This window comes from Monopterus albus, unplaced genomic scaffold (assembly GCF_001952655.1).
Source record: "Monopterus albus unplaced genomic scaffold, M_albus_1.0 scaffold140.1, whole genome shotgun sequence".
NCBI classification, from domain to species: Eukaryota; Metazoa; Chordata; class Actinopteri; order Synbranchiformes; family Synbranchidae; genus Monopterus; species Monopterus albus.
Genome location: NW_018128020.1, coordinates 295,666 through 310,775, shown reverse-complemented (window position 1 = coordinate 310,775; position 15,110 = coordinate 295,666). Strand labels below are relative to the sequence as shown.

At 42.2% G+C, this 15,110-nt stretch overlaps 1 protein-coding gene across 3 annotated transcripts in view; it reads right to left on the bottom strand.

Moving 5' to 3' along the window:
- LOC109967967 (latent-transforming growth factor beta-binding protein 2) overlaps positions 1–15,110 on the bottom strand; it is an 84,018-nt gene that overhangs the window by 18,592 nt on the left and 50,316 nt on the right. For 2 of the 3 annotated variants that reach the window (XM_020613910.1, XM_020613911.1), the window contains exons 11-29: positions 13,284–13,406; positions 13,021–13,185; positions 11,319–11,612; positions 10,532–10,551; positions 10,241–10,277; positions 9,789–9,863; positions 8,893–9,018; positions 8,267–8,395; positions 7,969–8,088; positions 7,595–7,714; positions 4,860–4,979; positions 4,549–4,671; positions 3,805–3,930; positions 3,525–3,650; positions 3,239–3,364; positions 2,600–2,725; positions 1,644–1,769; positions 1,261–1,380; positions 1,020–1,145 (exon numbers count right to left, since the gene is read on the bottom strand). In XM_020613910.1, the coding sequence (XP_020469566.1) occupies positions 1,020–1,145; positions 1,261–1,380; positions 1,644–1,769; positions 2,600–2,725; positions 3,239–3,364; positions 3,525–3,650; positions 3,805–3,930; positions 4,549–4,671; positions 4,860–4,979; positions 7,595–7,714; positions 7,969–8,088; positions 8,267–8,395; positions 8,893–9,018; positions 9,789–9,863; positions 10,241–10,277; positions 10,532–10,551; positions 11,319–11,612; positions 13,021–13,185; positions 13,284–13,406 (2,328 nt within the window). The remainder of the gene's footprint in view (positions 1–1,019; positions 1,146–1,260; positions 1,381–1,643; positions 1,770–2,599; positions 2,726–3,238; positions 3,365–3,524; positions 3,651–3,804; positions 3,931–4,548; positions 4,672–4,859; positions 4,980–7,594; positions 7,715–7,968; positions 8,089–8,266; positions 8,396–8,892; positions 9,019–9,788; positions 9,864–10,240; positions 10,278–10,531; positions 10,552–11,318; positions 11,613–13,020; positions 13,186–13,283; positions 13,407–15,110) is intronic. The other variant, XM_020613912.1, reaches the window with a different exon arrangement.

Genomic DNA, 15,110 nt, shown 5'->3' with positions numbered 1-15,110 from the left:
TTCCTTCTGCAACCTATGATTAAACACATATTAATGTGTGAACGGACAGCTCTGCCTTTGTCGAAAGATGGAGCAAGGCTATATCACAATCTGATGACTGGAATAAAATTTCGATGCGTTTCAGTCTGCTATCAGCCCTTTATTACGTACGCTCCATTTTTCTGAAACACTGGTCTGGGCAAGGGCAAGCATCATTTTGGCCCCACATGACAAAATTTTTCATTGCCATAAATTCACACACTTTCATCCCTGCTTCACCTCCCTCTGAGTTTCACTGTGTCAGCATTGTATGCACAACTGCAAGAAAATATATGATGACTACAGATTTATAGGATAATTAGATTTGTTGTGCAGCCAAAGAATCTAATGCTGGCTGGGCAGTTTTTCTCAGAGTATGTGGGTGATATCTAAGGTGTTCCGATGCAAAAGTCTCAGTGGAGGACTGACCCAGAGATCCAAACCTACCTGCCTCATATCATGACAGGGCAAACATCTGTTTACTTAATTTCACCTCTTACTTGCAAGACACACCAGAAATAACAGTGATCCAACTCCAACATCCTTGCTAGAATTATTTTGTGTATTTTGATAGCAAATGCACCAATCTGGTGAAAAGAAACCTGTACCTTTGCTGATGATCAGGCTACATTTTTCCCCTCATTGCTATGACACTGGGTGCGGCTGGAATAACATCAAACTGATGTCCAAGTTGAGAGTAAGTGAGCAGACATATTTGAGGCCATGGCCAGTTACACAGAGAGGCCTGACTGAGCACCCATGCCAGGGGTCTCAGGCCTGGCCTCAGCACCCAGAGCAGAATGATGAGGATCCTCAGTCAGCCTGCCTGTAAGGCCCACCAAGGTTACTGTAAATTGATTTGTGCTAAAAACAATTATTACATTATTACTAGCTTTCTCCAGTTTTGACTCTGCCTCACCCAATTTCACAAAGCCAATAAAATCATGAGAAAAATGACTTTTCTTTGCCATTAGTGTTTATGGTGCAGTGTGTTACAGTGCCTTGGCAGCCAGCCCTTTCATCGATGGTGGTATATCCATTAGGACAGACGCATGTGTAGGAGCCCTCAGTGTTTAGACAGTCTCCTTCTCCACAGATCCCCACGATAGTTAAACACTCATTGATATCTGTCACACACAAGGCCAAATATACACATGCATGAGGTAAGCCACGGGAAACGTTTAACTGCCAATGGTATATTTTAGGTGTCAGATGATCCACAGGGCATATGTGTGTATAAACCTCTGCAGGACATGTCATCCGCCAACTCCAGACCACTGGGGCAAGAGCAGCTATAGGAACCGATGGTGTTGGTGCACTGGCCTCGCAGACACGTAACAGGCTCCTTGCATTCATTCACATCTGTATTGACACATATAGAGATGTCATCAGTATGACCCATTCACACTGGGTTTTGCTTCAAATTTGTCCAAGTTTTCTCATTTGGATGAAAAGATTCCAAACCACAGTGGATTTGTCATAAAAGTCATACATCATCTACATCAGCAAATAACGACTTGTTCTTACTATACTAGGTCACACTGTACTGGAACAGATGACTGTGAAAATAATTACATAGATATCATAAACCTAAAACCACAGTGAGCAATTCACTGTGTTATTACCTTCACATGAGAGCCCACTGGGTGCCAGTGTGAAGCCTGGGTCACAGGCCATGCAGGAAAAGGAGCCTTCTGTGTTGGTGCAAACACCTGTGGGGCACACACCTGGGGTCTGGCACTCATCAATGTCTGATAGACAACAGAAGCAGAAAAGGTTAGCTATAGGTTATCATCTTAAGCAAAGTCCTTTTTTTAAAGTTCCCTATCTTATCTGTTAAAAATATTTCATAGCAAAGTCAAAGAGAAGTGTTTGAATCCAAAACAGCAAGCAATTACAAGTGGCATATAATTATTGCACTATAAACAGTCACAGGCTCACTGTTATGTGATCACTGGAAATTTCTCGAGCTGGTACAGATGGTGTTTCTAACAGAGGACATAGTGCGGGCCATTGTTAAGTCAATGAGGCAGATCCATTTTACCTTTAAGTGAGCAGAACGAGTTCAACAGGGAAACTTAATGCAGTACATGGGGAACAGGGGAGTGGCTGACTTCATTTCATATTAAGTCCATAATGTTTTCCATGGCATAAGAGACATTCATTAAAATCCTATTAGACACAGACTTAGATTTGATTTGTACAATCAGTGCAACGACACATAACAGTGGAGGATCTTCCTCTCAGGGTAGATCCACAATTCCATTCAAAAACAAGGCACAGTATTTATGACTAACTGAGGCCATGTTCGAATCCATTCAAATAATCATTCCTTTTCTGTTTCCCATGAGGTCATGACAGAGCTAACCTCCCTGAATTCATCAAAGCAGCCGCTCCACTGCATTGATCTCATAAATCATGTCATGACAAATTACTGAGTACTGTAAAGATTTTCTGTAATCATGCTCTGGGTCTAATGCAATCCTCTTTTACTGTGCTCAACTGTATCTTTGGTCCAGTGTTTACAATAGTGACAGCTTAAACTGTTCTAAACATGTAAATAAATACAGGGAAGCTTTACCTTCACAAATGTAACCATCCACAGTCAGCTGCAGGCCGGCTCCACAGCTCCTGCAATTGTAGGATCCTGGGGTGTTCAAGCACAGCTGGCCAGGGCACATGTTAGCCACCAAGCACTCATCCACATCTGGACATAAATACATAGACACATCAGCCCACAGATTACCATCTCTGGCTTCAAATAAAATAAAGCCTGCCAGTTGTAATCAGTTAGATCAGTAATCACTGGAACAAGAAATTACTTGCGTCGACACCTCTGTCTTTTTAGCAGAGTTATCTGCAGGACATTTGCCTGACATCATCTTGTTTTTTTTGAGAGATGATGTTTCACTGTATTGAGCAAGAAGTAATGAGCAGTGCCAGAGGCAGAGAGCTCCATGATCCAGCTATGATGTGATGTCTAGAAGGAGTATTTTGGGATATTAAGCCAAGAAGAAGGGGCTTTTGGTCCACACTGTCACACCTGATGATGTTTATGTCCGACCTGAACCAGCTGGGAAACATGTTCAGCAGAACGATATGTTCACTCTTAAAGCATGGCCTAGCATGTTTTAATGGAAAAGGAAGGCATACACACCTCTGCTACAGTATACAAACATAGCAAAGCACAGTGCATCACAACCATAGCCAAAAGACTCACCTTCACACTTCTGTCTGTCCTCAGAGACTCTGAAACCGTGCTGACAGATGATACATATAAAGGAACCCTCAGTGTTTGTACATGTTCCCTGGGGGCATGTGGTGGGTAGCGCACACTCATCAATATCTGGTGTGAAATAACACACTGTTAGGCAGTCGCTGAAGGACTGGGATGGCTCTACAGCCAGGAGAAAATCCGTAGATTCGTGATGAAATGCAAGAAGCACTTTTCACTAGCAAGTCTTAGAGCCTGGTCCATTTAGATGAGGGGTGTTGACTAAACCAACCTTCACAGAGTTCCCCACCATATGAGACCCTGTATCCTTTAGGGCAGGTCTCACAGGTGTAAGATCCTTCTGAGTTTAGACAGATTCCATTGGCACAGGTAGACAGGAACTGGCACTCATCAATATCTGAGTGAAACACACCAGCACAGACATGCTTGGACATTACTATAAAAATGAATATGGAGGGAATTCAGTTGCACAGCAAAGGAGTTCAGAAAGTTGTAACAGTACTAATGATTTTACTGAATGAGAAGCACAACTAGAGAACAGATTTACATACCTTCACACCTTTTCCGGTCCTGAGAGACCCTGTAGCCAGCTTTACATCTGGTGCAGGTGTAGGATCCCTCTGTGTTGACACACACCCCACCTAGACACATGTCTCCCAGGGTACACTCATTCACATCTGGACACAAAAAGACCAAATTCACCACAAGTGGGAAGACAAATTATCAGTCTCTATCAGTGTTTGTCCAAAACTGTAGTTTACTGTGAATCATTAGGTAGCAGATTTCATGCCTTCACATCATCGCTGACTCAAAGACCTCAAACCTAGAGTCAGGTGTGGGCGAGGCTGTGTTTGAGGTCTTTGAGACAACATCGCTGATTCGAGTTCAGCTTCAGGGGAGGGGCTGTGTGCTGTGCTGTAATAGGGCAAGGCTGTGGAGCTACTAAATATTCAGTTTTACATTTGGCGAGACATTTACATTTACATTTACATTTTCATTTGCATTTACATTTACATTTATGTTTAACGTTTACATTTAACATTTAACATTTAACATTTACATTCAACATTTAACATTTAACATTTACATTCAACATTTAACATTTACATTCAACATTTAACATTTACATTTAACATTTACATTTAGACTTTGTCACATTTATCTAAATATGAGAAAACTTGTTGTCACATTCAGCTAAATGTGAGATAACCAGTGTGCTATTTTTACATTCGGCGCCCCATAGAAGTATGCAGTGATGAGTTACACCCAACAACTCTAGATAATCCTTCGCAGACCTTCACAAGCTTTGCTGTCTGAAGTGACTTGGTAACCATGGTTACAGGTGCATTTGTGGGTGCCGTCCAGATTGACACAGTGGCCATGGAGACAGACTCCCAGGAGCTCGCACTCATCCACATCTGGAGGAAAGATACAGAGGGAAAAAAGGGGGCCTCAGAAAATAAAGACAACTGGTAACTCTTTGTAACCATTTTAAAAACCCTCAGTGGTGCCGCATGGCTTCTGTAGTAGCACTGTGGAGAACTATTCATGTTACTTTGATACGGAACATTAACATCATCTGGTTGATCTTTTGACTGACTGTTACCTTGGCAAATGTTTTCCGGTGAGAGTTGGTAGCCTTGGAAACAGTTGCACCTATAGGAACCCTCTGTGTTGACACACCTACCATGACCGCACACCATTTTGTCCAAGCACTCGTTTACATCTGAGAACAGAAAGGATCAGAAAAGATCTGATTTTAGCTACTTTAACCTGTCTTGATTACACAGTGCAATTAATGGGTCAGTTCAAAAAATGACAAAAAAAAAACAAAAACAAACACCAGATCTCATTTACAGTAATTCTAGATTTGGATTTTCCAGGTTTTGCCCTCTGAGAGTTGTGTGGCCAACCCAGTATATTGAAAGTGAGTGGAATCCCATTTGCGGTAATCGCAACATTGACTGATTCTTTATTGGAAAGTACAGGAGTTCTTTTTGTAGAAACTGAAAATGAAACAGCTGCAACAAGGAAAGAAACACTGATGCTGAACTTTGTAAATGCATTCGTTAAATATTCTAAAGCCCACAAAGTTTACCTTCTTCGAATCAGGGCTAAGGCAGAAAATTCAGAAACAGACATCTTCAAACCTGGAGAAAGGACTACCTGCATCTATTGTCGCAGGTAGTCTTTGTAGCAGGAAACAGCATTAAACAAAAATTTAAAATAGAGAAAAAGAGCTTTGAAAGCATGTTATAGCAGTATAGCCAACACTCACAGCACAATTAGAGTACAATATGATGGCAAATAGTATTATGCTTCATTTTGTACACAACAGTGCACAGACCGAAGTCTCATTCATGAAGGCCTTTTAATATTTGTGGCAGTAGCTGTCTTTTCCACTTCATGAGTCAGAACAGCAGACCCAGTAATAATATTAGTGGAAAAACCCATTCAGAAATAAAATTTTATAGTGGAATTTATTTAACGGCAGGTTTTTCATGTTTCATGAAGGTATGAGTAGAAAAGTGAAGTCTGATTATGTGAGGAGACAAGGACATTAAAAAGGACATTAAAAAGTGGAAGGGAAAGGTGGGAAAGGAAGGAAAAGCATTTTGTCAACAAAGGAGGACATTACTGAGGAGCGATCGTGAACTCTCAGTGAAAACCCAGCGAGAGAGTCACAGACTGGGTTTTGTTTGCCTGGCCATGGGCGCTGCCAGACACAGGTCAGTGTGGTCCAGTGCTTTGTTTCAGCAATCATCGCTCAGGCATCCCTGATAAGCCCTGACAAAGCAATCCCTTTTCAGGCCAAGGGCGAGCTATTTTCTCTATCACACCAGCAATTAGGCTTATCCACGATTTGGCCAACTGGGCCCAAACTGCTGAGCTACGGTCAATTGACTGAAGCAAATACTGGAAACCCAGCACTCCAGTTGCCTGTTTTATATGACTCCCACAGTGCCAGATGTATACTGCTAGCCTGCTAACCCTGCCTGGGTGCATGTTCTGAATAAAATATTTATCTCTAGTGTTCTCCCTCATTTGCAGGGTTCTTCTAAGCTACTATTTATGCACGACATATTTACACAGTATGAATAATATTAGTGGACTGACAAACAGAAAGTAGCTGAAGTGATGTTTTCTTTGGAGGCAAGGAAATCATGAGACTTTGAAATAAGGGTATCAGTCATCAGAGTTACTGAGAAATAGGGTAGATTAGGAAGAACTCTGAAGCACTAGTAAAACTCATTTCCATATTTTCCATCCTAGTTCTGTTTTTTTTTTAACATTTCTAGAATTCACACTGCACGAGCTTAGGTTTTTAAAGAAATTATAGGGGTGCAAGGTCATAAAGAGGGGATGTGGTAAGCAACACTAGTCAGGCTGTTATGTAACAGGGGCACTTTCAGGCTGGGAGCTTCTAGTGTGTTAGCTTTAACACACACCAAGTGTAGTTTGTCAGCCATCTGTGTATTCAAATCTAATAATCTGCATACAGTGAACCTTGGCAACACTGTGGGTGTGTGGGAGCATTTGTTTGCATGGCATGACCCCTTCAATGTGGGGAATTGACCCTCTGACCTTCTCATACATCTCATGTGAATGCTCTGTCCTCTCACCTAGCCCAGCAATGCTAATAAAGTCTCACTGGCCTCCTCTGGGCCCAACAGTAGGGTGGCCAGCGCTCTCCAACAATAATATGCTGTTTGTTTAAGGTTGTGGCCAAGAGAAAATATTTGGACTCTCCTAAATTGAAGTATTATATACAATCCTTTTATGGAGGCTGGTGATATCAAAAGATTAGCATAATACTGTGGATGTGTTTAAACAATATCAGGGATATGCAGAGGCTGCTGGGTGGAGGAGCTGATATACTGCACATGGAAAGACTGAATGAAGAGAGAGGATGGATTGTTCTGATTGGCCTATAGCCATCATCACTGTGGTGTTGGTTCTCTCATGTGGGCCCAGGTGTGATCCACACAGGACATAAAACAGTCAATATAAAGTCATTTGAAGGATAAAAAACAAGTTATTTTATGTATATGTTGCACATGTCTCTTTTAGCAATAGTTGCAATTCTGAGAAACTAATTCAGCTTGTGCTGTTAGGTCAGCTGGACTGCATCACCGGCTGTCAGCAGGTCTTTAGTGGTGCAGCTCACTGCCATGTCGCCTTGGATAATTTTGGTGATGGCCAACCCTCAGCAGCAGCTCTGTCTACGTAAATGTTACCTAATACAGGAAGCTAAGACGGAAACCCAACTTCTTTGCATAAAGCGGTCAGAGAAACCCTTAGGAGTTTGGGTAGTGGTGGTGGTTCTGCTGCTTGTCTTACCCACACATCTTTCACCAGCAGGCCTGAACCCCGGGCTGCAGTCCTGGCACTGGAAGGAGCCAAGAGTGTTGACGCAGACACCGCTGGGACAGGAGCTAGGGTCTCTGCACTCATCTACATCTGCTCATTGAGAAGGTTGGACATGAAAACAATCATTTGGATTAAATGTTACTAAGACAGTGTGCACACATGCATGAAAGAAAGAAGATGCAGGGGCAGAAGTGAGCAGAGCTTTCTTTCTGGCTTCATCTGGAGGAAAATAAATGTGTGTTGTTACTGAGCTATACATTAACTCATGGCAGCAAGCCAGTAGATGTGGCTAGGACTGTGCTGGTATATGAACTTGATTATGTGTGTGTAGGTGTAGTGTCAACCTTCACAGAGGCCTCTCCAAGACTTGGTGTAGCCACTATTACATTCACATGTGTAAGATCCATCTGTGTTGACACATTTTCCATTCTGGCACTTGTTGGGCATGCTGCACTCATTAATGTCTGCCAGTTTGATTGAAAAAGAAAAGAGAGTCACTAGTGTGTTTCACAACCTTAAATAGGGCAGGGTGCTTTTTAAATGAGCAACACTGACAGACAAGAACTTGCAGTGCTATGAAGGAGAATCAGTAAGCTAACGTCATCCACTATTTTTCTTGCTGTCACTCAGGCTGTGCCTCACCTTGACAGAACTTCCTGTTCTGGGTGATCACCTGGCTATAACCGCTGTGGCACTGACATGTGTAGGAGCCATAGCTGTTTATACAGCGGCCCTTCCCCTCACACGGGTCCTCGTCACACTCATTCACATCTGTGATTGGATACAAAGGAAGAAGGTAAAGACAGAGAAGGAGAGTAGAAGAAGAAGTTGGATGCAACATTACATTACAGTTCCAGTGCACGCCCTGACTGTGGAGCTCCTCTACCATACAGGGGTTCCTCAGTGATGGGCCTGAGCCCAACCAAATGGAGCAGAAGCTGCGTCCAAGGCCTCCACCATGAGGTAAGGAATCATAGCACCGTGGCAGCTCTTTGGACGACGTGTATGCTGTTGTCAGGCATCACGGAACAAGTCAATATAAACAAATGGATCATTTTCATTTTGGCTTGCTCAATTTCTCAAGGCTTCTGTGCCATGTAATGTTTGGTGTTGAAGATTTGCTTGCACTGAGATGATGATAGACAGAGCCACTGTGGCCTCTGGTGTAAACATGTGTGTGTTTGTTTGCCATTTCTTCTTTTGGAATGTCCCACCTTTACCCCTGTCTTATTCCAGCTCCCTCTCTCTCCCATTGTTGCTTTACTTACCAATGCAGTTGGTCTGCAGTGCACTGAGCTTGAAGCCGAGTTCACACTGGCAGGTGTAGCCGGTCTGCACGGGAATACATTTTCCATGACCACATATGGTGGGGATGGTGACACACTTGTCAATACCTGAAAAGCCACAGAGATGTGGACAGCCGTTACTGAAAGCAGGCAAGTATGATTTATGACAGACACAGTAAAAAAAATTAAAAAGCATTCCACTAGCACATGTTGTGCTCCATGGGAACCCATCTAGCTGTTTCATAGGTGGAGTCTTGGATAGAAGATCAGGTTTTACAGCGCTGTATTGTTCTAACAGGTGGTATGGAGCATTTACAAAGGGGTCGGTGAAAAACAGGTCATGCACAGTAGAGTCTGACATTAATGTTGTTCTTGTCTTTTTCCTTCCAACAACTATGGTGAAAAATGAAAACTGAACTTAACCCCTGTGTACTGTATGTCTATTACTACTACTACTCCTTTTCTATAGGGTTGTATTAGCCTTCCTCTCACTCTCTCTATCATCAAAACACTTTCACAATGTTTTCTTCCATTTGCAAGGGGCCCCCTCTTTCTTGGTTTCTTGTTCTCTCACCCTCTGTTCTTTGCAGCATCTTCAAGCCAACTTGGCTTTGAGAAAAAGGGTCAAATAAAAGCGTAATATAAGCTTTCCCCAGCTTAACAGTGGGTAAGCCCACAAAAATGCCTCATAAGGTGTGCTGCTGTCTGCCAGCAGATGACAGAGGGCATAAAAAACAGAGTTCAGCTTCATACTCCTCTTGTGTGTGGGTGTCCTACGGTACAGCTCCACACCCACCTGGTGATTTTAGATTTGTATCCAGTGTTTCAAGGAAATACCAGCGTCTGACACATGTAATATACTGTAATATGTACTCTACCTGTGGCTGAGTCTGTTTGAGTTGTGTCCTTTGAATCTGGCCTCAGGTTGATGATGCCAGAGTCTGGAGACATTTCTATGGAAAGGGATCAAGGAAGTGAGTGGGTGTGATTACAAAGCACCACTAACACTGTCACAGATTAAATTATCATTCACTGCTTGTGTTCTCCACCATTCCAGCTTCAGCTATCATTCACTGCACAGCTGTATAAAAATGACCAGCCTTCAGATTTTAATGTCAATATTTTCACTCGTGTGAGAACAGAGCAGTCATGAAGTGAGTCTGCCGCTGGTGTGAGCAATTTATACTGTAGATAACACATCACATCAGCTATGTCTGACTGAAACTACTGTTGATCCTTCAGCCTATAGAAGCTACATCAAACTACATTAAACAGTTGTTGAACAAGTAGCATTATATGAAATGTGTTAGGAAAGTCAAGAAAACAATACCTGGATAGTTCAGTGGTGAGTCAGTCACAACAGCTGGCTAGAAAAAAAAAGCAGATATTACTTGTCAAAAAAAAAAACTGGGTTACTTTTTCATCACAATATTCGTGTTCATACTGTATATCTGCTCTTGTCATATTCAGTGCTAATTAGGTTTGTGTATCTTCCAAAATATGGTCCAAATAAATTATATAATCATAACAAACCCTCTAGCACAGATAGCTAGAACATATTATTCTAAGATAAACATTTCAAAGGCATGTGCCAAGAGGATGACAGGGAGGGAGAACGTACCGGGCTCAGAATTTCCACATCTACCATGAGAAAAAAAGAAAAGGAAAAGTTTATCAGTAGCAAAACTTGACATTCTCTTCATACTAACAAGAATCATTATGGACTACAAACAACATACAAAGACAAAAAAACATGTTCTTGTTAGTCACTTGTGTTGCAGCTGTGGAGGTCTTCATTTCCAATAAAACAAAATTTTATCCTTTAAGCCAGTCAGAGAAGGTTCTATGTGAAAAATGGTACAGAGTACTAGCCAAGGAAAAATGCAAAGACAAGTGAAGACATAAAAAGCTCTGATAATGGAGACAAAAATCCCTAAATATTTAGAGAATTGTCTCCTCATATAAATCAAAATGTCATGGCTGTGCCAATAAAAGATCTCACAAGCATTATTAAATCGGGAAGATACAGTTACAGAAAATCCTGAGGATTTAGACGTATGGACGATTGGATTAACTTGTGTGTACTGCTGTGATAATGACAGGGGTTTCACTTTGATGGATGCTGAACATCAACATGAATATGTTCAGTGCTGGATCAAGCATTTATTTACAGAGCTCAAAACATCCTGTTGATGTTTGCATTCTTTATAAAATGGCTAATCCATTTATATCGTGTTGGGGGGGGGAACCATTGTGCAATCACTCAGCTGCCCTGCAATGTTTATGCCATGGATTGTAGTAAAAACATTCATGTGCAGAATACATACAGAACAACTATTCACCTCTTTATCATTCAAAGTAAACATTTACCAAGCTAAATGTCAACGGACCGGCTATTTTATTCTCACCTTCTGGCTGTTTAGATGCCTCTCTGGCTGGGTGTGAGGGATGGAGAGGCAGCTGTGGCGTCAGAGGATAATGGGGTACTTGTGGCACCTCAGGGTACTGCGGTACTTGTGGTGTCTGTGGGTAGCTGGGGAACTGTGGCCAGCTGGGCCACAGTGAAGGCTGGGACGGAGGCTCCTCCCATGATACTCCTGTGCTCTGCAGATCATCTTCCTCCAGCTGTCTGAGAGAAATCTGCACATCAGAGCGCGAGTATGTATATCCATGACCAACTGGGCAGATCTCCTTGAAATGTTCTGCAGAGTAGGAAGCAGAGCAGCAATCAATGAACAATAGAAAACAGTGACTCCGTATGGTGCTCTTGGGCTCCTAAGGCTAACATAAAACACTACCAGAGTGTAATTGTGGCTCATATTTCTATTTGATATTTACAGCGATACCATAAGCCATCGTGTAATACTGTTATCTTGAGCACGCTGTGCCTTACTGTGTGCTGTGAATAAGGGGGTCGGGTTTCAGTTGTTGCCGCTGAGCTAGCTAGCTGGCAGGCCAGTGACAGCTGCTACCAGTGAAGGGATTTGAAGAGATTGGGAGATGTGTGCAAACAAACAGACACAACCATGGCAGAGGGGGAAGTAGAGGATCATGTAATATAAACTGACCTTTGAACTCTTTTGTGTAGCGGCATGTCAGTGAGAAACGAATAGAGGATTGGCTGATAGATAAAAAGAGAGAGACTACACTGCTGTGTGACTGAGCCCAAAAATCTTCAGCGATGGTGAATCCATTACAGTTGAAAAGTACTGTGTCCCCTACCTGACCTGAAAGCAGCAACTCTATTCCAGAAAGGTCTGGAATAGAGATGCAAGTAATGACAGATATGCGGTCACTGTAAATGCTTGTGTAAATGCAGGAAACATGAATATGATAGCCTACTGAATAATGAATTTAAAGTGAAGGGACATGCAGCTATACATGTATATGATTAGGAGCCACATTAGAGAAGTAAATGGAATGATCCTATAACTGACACACAAGTAATGGGCTTAGCTGCTTTGTTCGTGGCTCTAACAGCTTGTCAGGACATACAAATCCGAGGCTGTACATTATGTCTGTGTACTGTGTCAGTCCTGGCTGAGAAGCACCATGGGCTCCTGTGATATCTGATCTGTGACAATCTGAATGAATTACTGGCTAGTGCAGATATTCCATAAAACCAGACTGGTTCTCTCAGAGACTTTGAAGATTAGATCAGTACAGTATGAAAAAAGATGACAACAACTTCCCACGTTTCACTTGACCAAGCTATTTACTTCTGCTGTGAAGCTTTGCCTGTCTATTAGTAGGGTTTCTCTCTGAGGGTTGGAATGATAACACAAAACTGACTCCCACTATTATGTAACCTCCAAAATATGAAAACTGTTATGTTTTTGGTCCTTTTCCACTCCAAACATACTTGGTTATTTTGATCCGCTCTACATGCCTGGCAGGGAGCAGGATGGTGACTGTGTGGCAGCTCTTGCATAAGATTACATGTGACATTCTTGTATCTGCAAAAGCATTTAGCCCAGCAAATCGTTTTTTCAGCAAGTACAGTAAAAACCAGATATGGGCAGTTAAGTTTGCAGATTGATGACAAGGTAGATCTTGAGGAGAACTGGGACACATGCAGAAGGAGTACATGGTAACCTTTGTTGTCTTTACCTGATCCTGGTAAAGGACAGCGCTCACACCCAGGTCCCCAAGACTTGCCCACTCGGCTGCAGCAGCAGATCTGCTTGGTGATGTGTTGAGCAAGTGGCAGAGAGCATGCGCCTGCTGATACTGATCGGTAGCACAGTGCCCTCTGGTCAGACACTGCTTTGTCCGCTGAGAAGAAAGGCGATGTATCCATCAAATCAGACAAAGCAATGCATAACAAAAGTGTCACCTTGGGTTATGATTCAAAGAAAATAAGCAATACTTACAGACACAGTGACTCCTGGCGGCATCTAACATGTAGCCTGGTTTACATGTGCACCTGTAGCTTCCTTTGGTGTTGAGACATTCAGCATTCTTACAGATTCCAGGCAATTGGCACTCATTGATGTCTGTGAAATATGCAGTATCTCTTAATTTCTGATTATGGAAGTGTGCATTTCCTGTGGCAAAACATTTTTAAAATACCACTGAACCCCTCAACTACACTTGGTACAAGTACAACTATCAGATGAAATGTATTGCATTTTACAGGGAGTTTACAGTGTTCATGCTTGCAGACAAGCATGATGTAAGGCTTTAGAAATCATGTATACCTTGAAAGGTGACATATTACCTTGCAAAAGCTCATGCAGTCAAAACTACCAGCTGCTGGGAGGTGATGAAATATGAACACTTGAAGATTACACAGTTGAATGAAAGCAAGATGGGAGTGAAGACATGGTGGAAACATGCACAATAACTTTGACTACGGTTAAGGAGAATATACTTAAAACAATGCATCCTTTTGAGTATAAAATATCACAGCAGTGGTAACACTGACTGTTCAGTAAGGTCACAGTCTATGTCATGAAGTGAAAGCTAAAGAGTTTTCCCCCTGTCTGGTCTGAAGCATGTGCTGCAGTGACACAGTGGCCAGTGGAGTTTGCTTACTGCTCCAACAGCTCCTGGGTCACTAAGCCAAATGGAGCCAAACTAGACAGTTAATGTGCCAACCAGGGACATAGGTGCCTAGTCATGTGGGCACATTGGGACCAAGCAGCAAGTTTGTTGTTCTACATCATTAGGTCTTTTCTCCATTGCTTTGATGACTGCACACCAACAGCTTGCCACCACAGATTTTCACAATTCTAATTAATCTGTGCTTGTGTTGTTGTTTTGCTTCCTGTTGGAAAATGTGAGCTTATAAGGGATTCAGGCTGATAAATTCTGTAGACTGAAACAAGTCCAGGGAACACCTCACTGTTGCTTTTGTTGCGCTGTTGTGCAGTTGTTTAGTCTTCTCTATCTCAGTTGCCCTTTGTTGTTTCCATTTGTGGGTGCACTTGTCTATCTGTCTCCTCTGTCTCCAAAGTCAAGTCAAAGTTGGCCCTATCTACCCTCTATGTTATCACGGTGTAAACGTCCTGTGTCTCTGTTAAGATGATTAAGGATAAGGATATGCTGTGAAGACAAATACTGTATGCAGACCACTGATGCCATGCCTGCCTCTGCTGATATTCACACTAAAGAGCTAGGAACAATTGTGTGGTTTAGTTTAAGCAGCATTTTGTTTTGGTCAGAGTTCATGTCAGCATTGGCCTGAGCCCTCATCACATGGGGTCTTTAATCCATGGTTCAGTTAAGTCCCAGATCAGTACTATTGTTACAGTCTGCTGGTGGTTTGATTGGGATTGAAACTGACTTCCATGACAACCTGCCATGATCAGCACTAATCTCAACATCTATTTTAAATTTATGCTTGGTTGTTTCCAATGACAAATATTCCTTGCAGCAAGGACTCTCAATTGTCCAACAGCTTTTATCATGTCTGTTTTTCATTGCTTGATGATGTTTTGTTGACTGCAATACACAAAGTTTCCAAACTCTATGTTAAGTGTCAACCAGTCTGATGTGACCTCACTTGTCCTTGCCTGAGAAAAAACAACATTCACACAATCCTCCTGCAGAATTATTTATGGACACTGTAAAGGAAAGCGGCAACATTACTCTCTTTATTAGCCACTATGGCCAATAGGAACACCTTATTACTTCTTTGGAAGTCTTAAACCAGACATAACTAATGGGGCCAAAAATGCATCCATCTGAAGACTGTG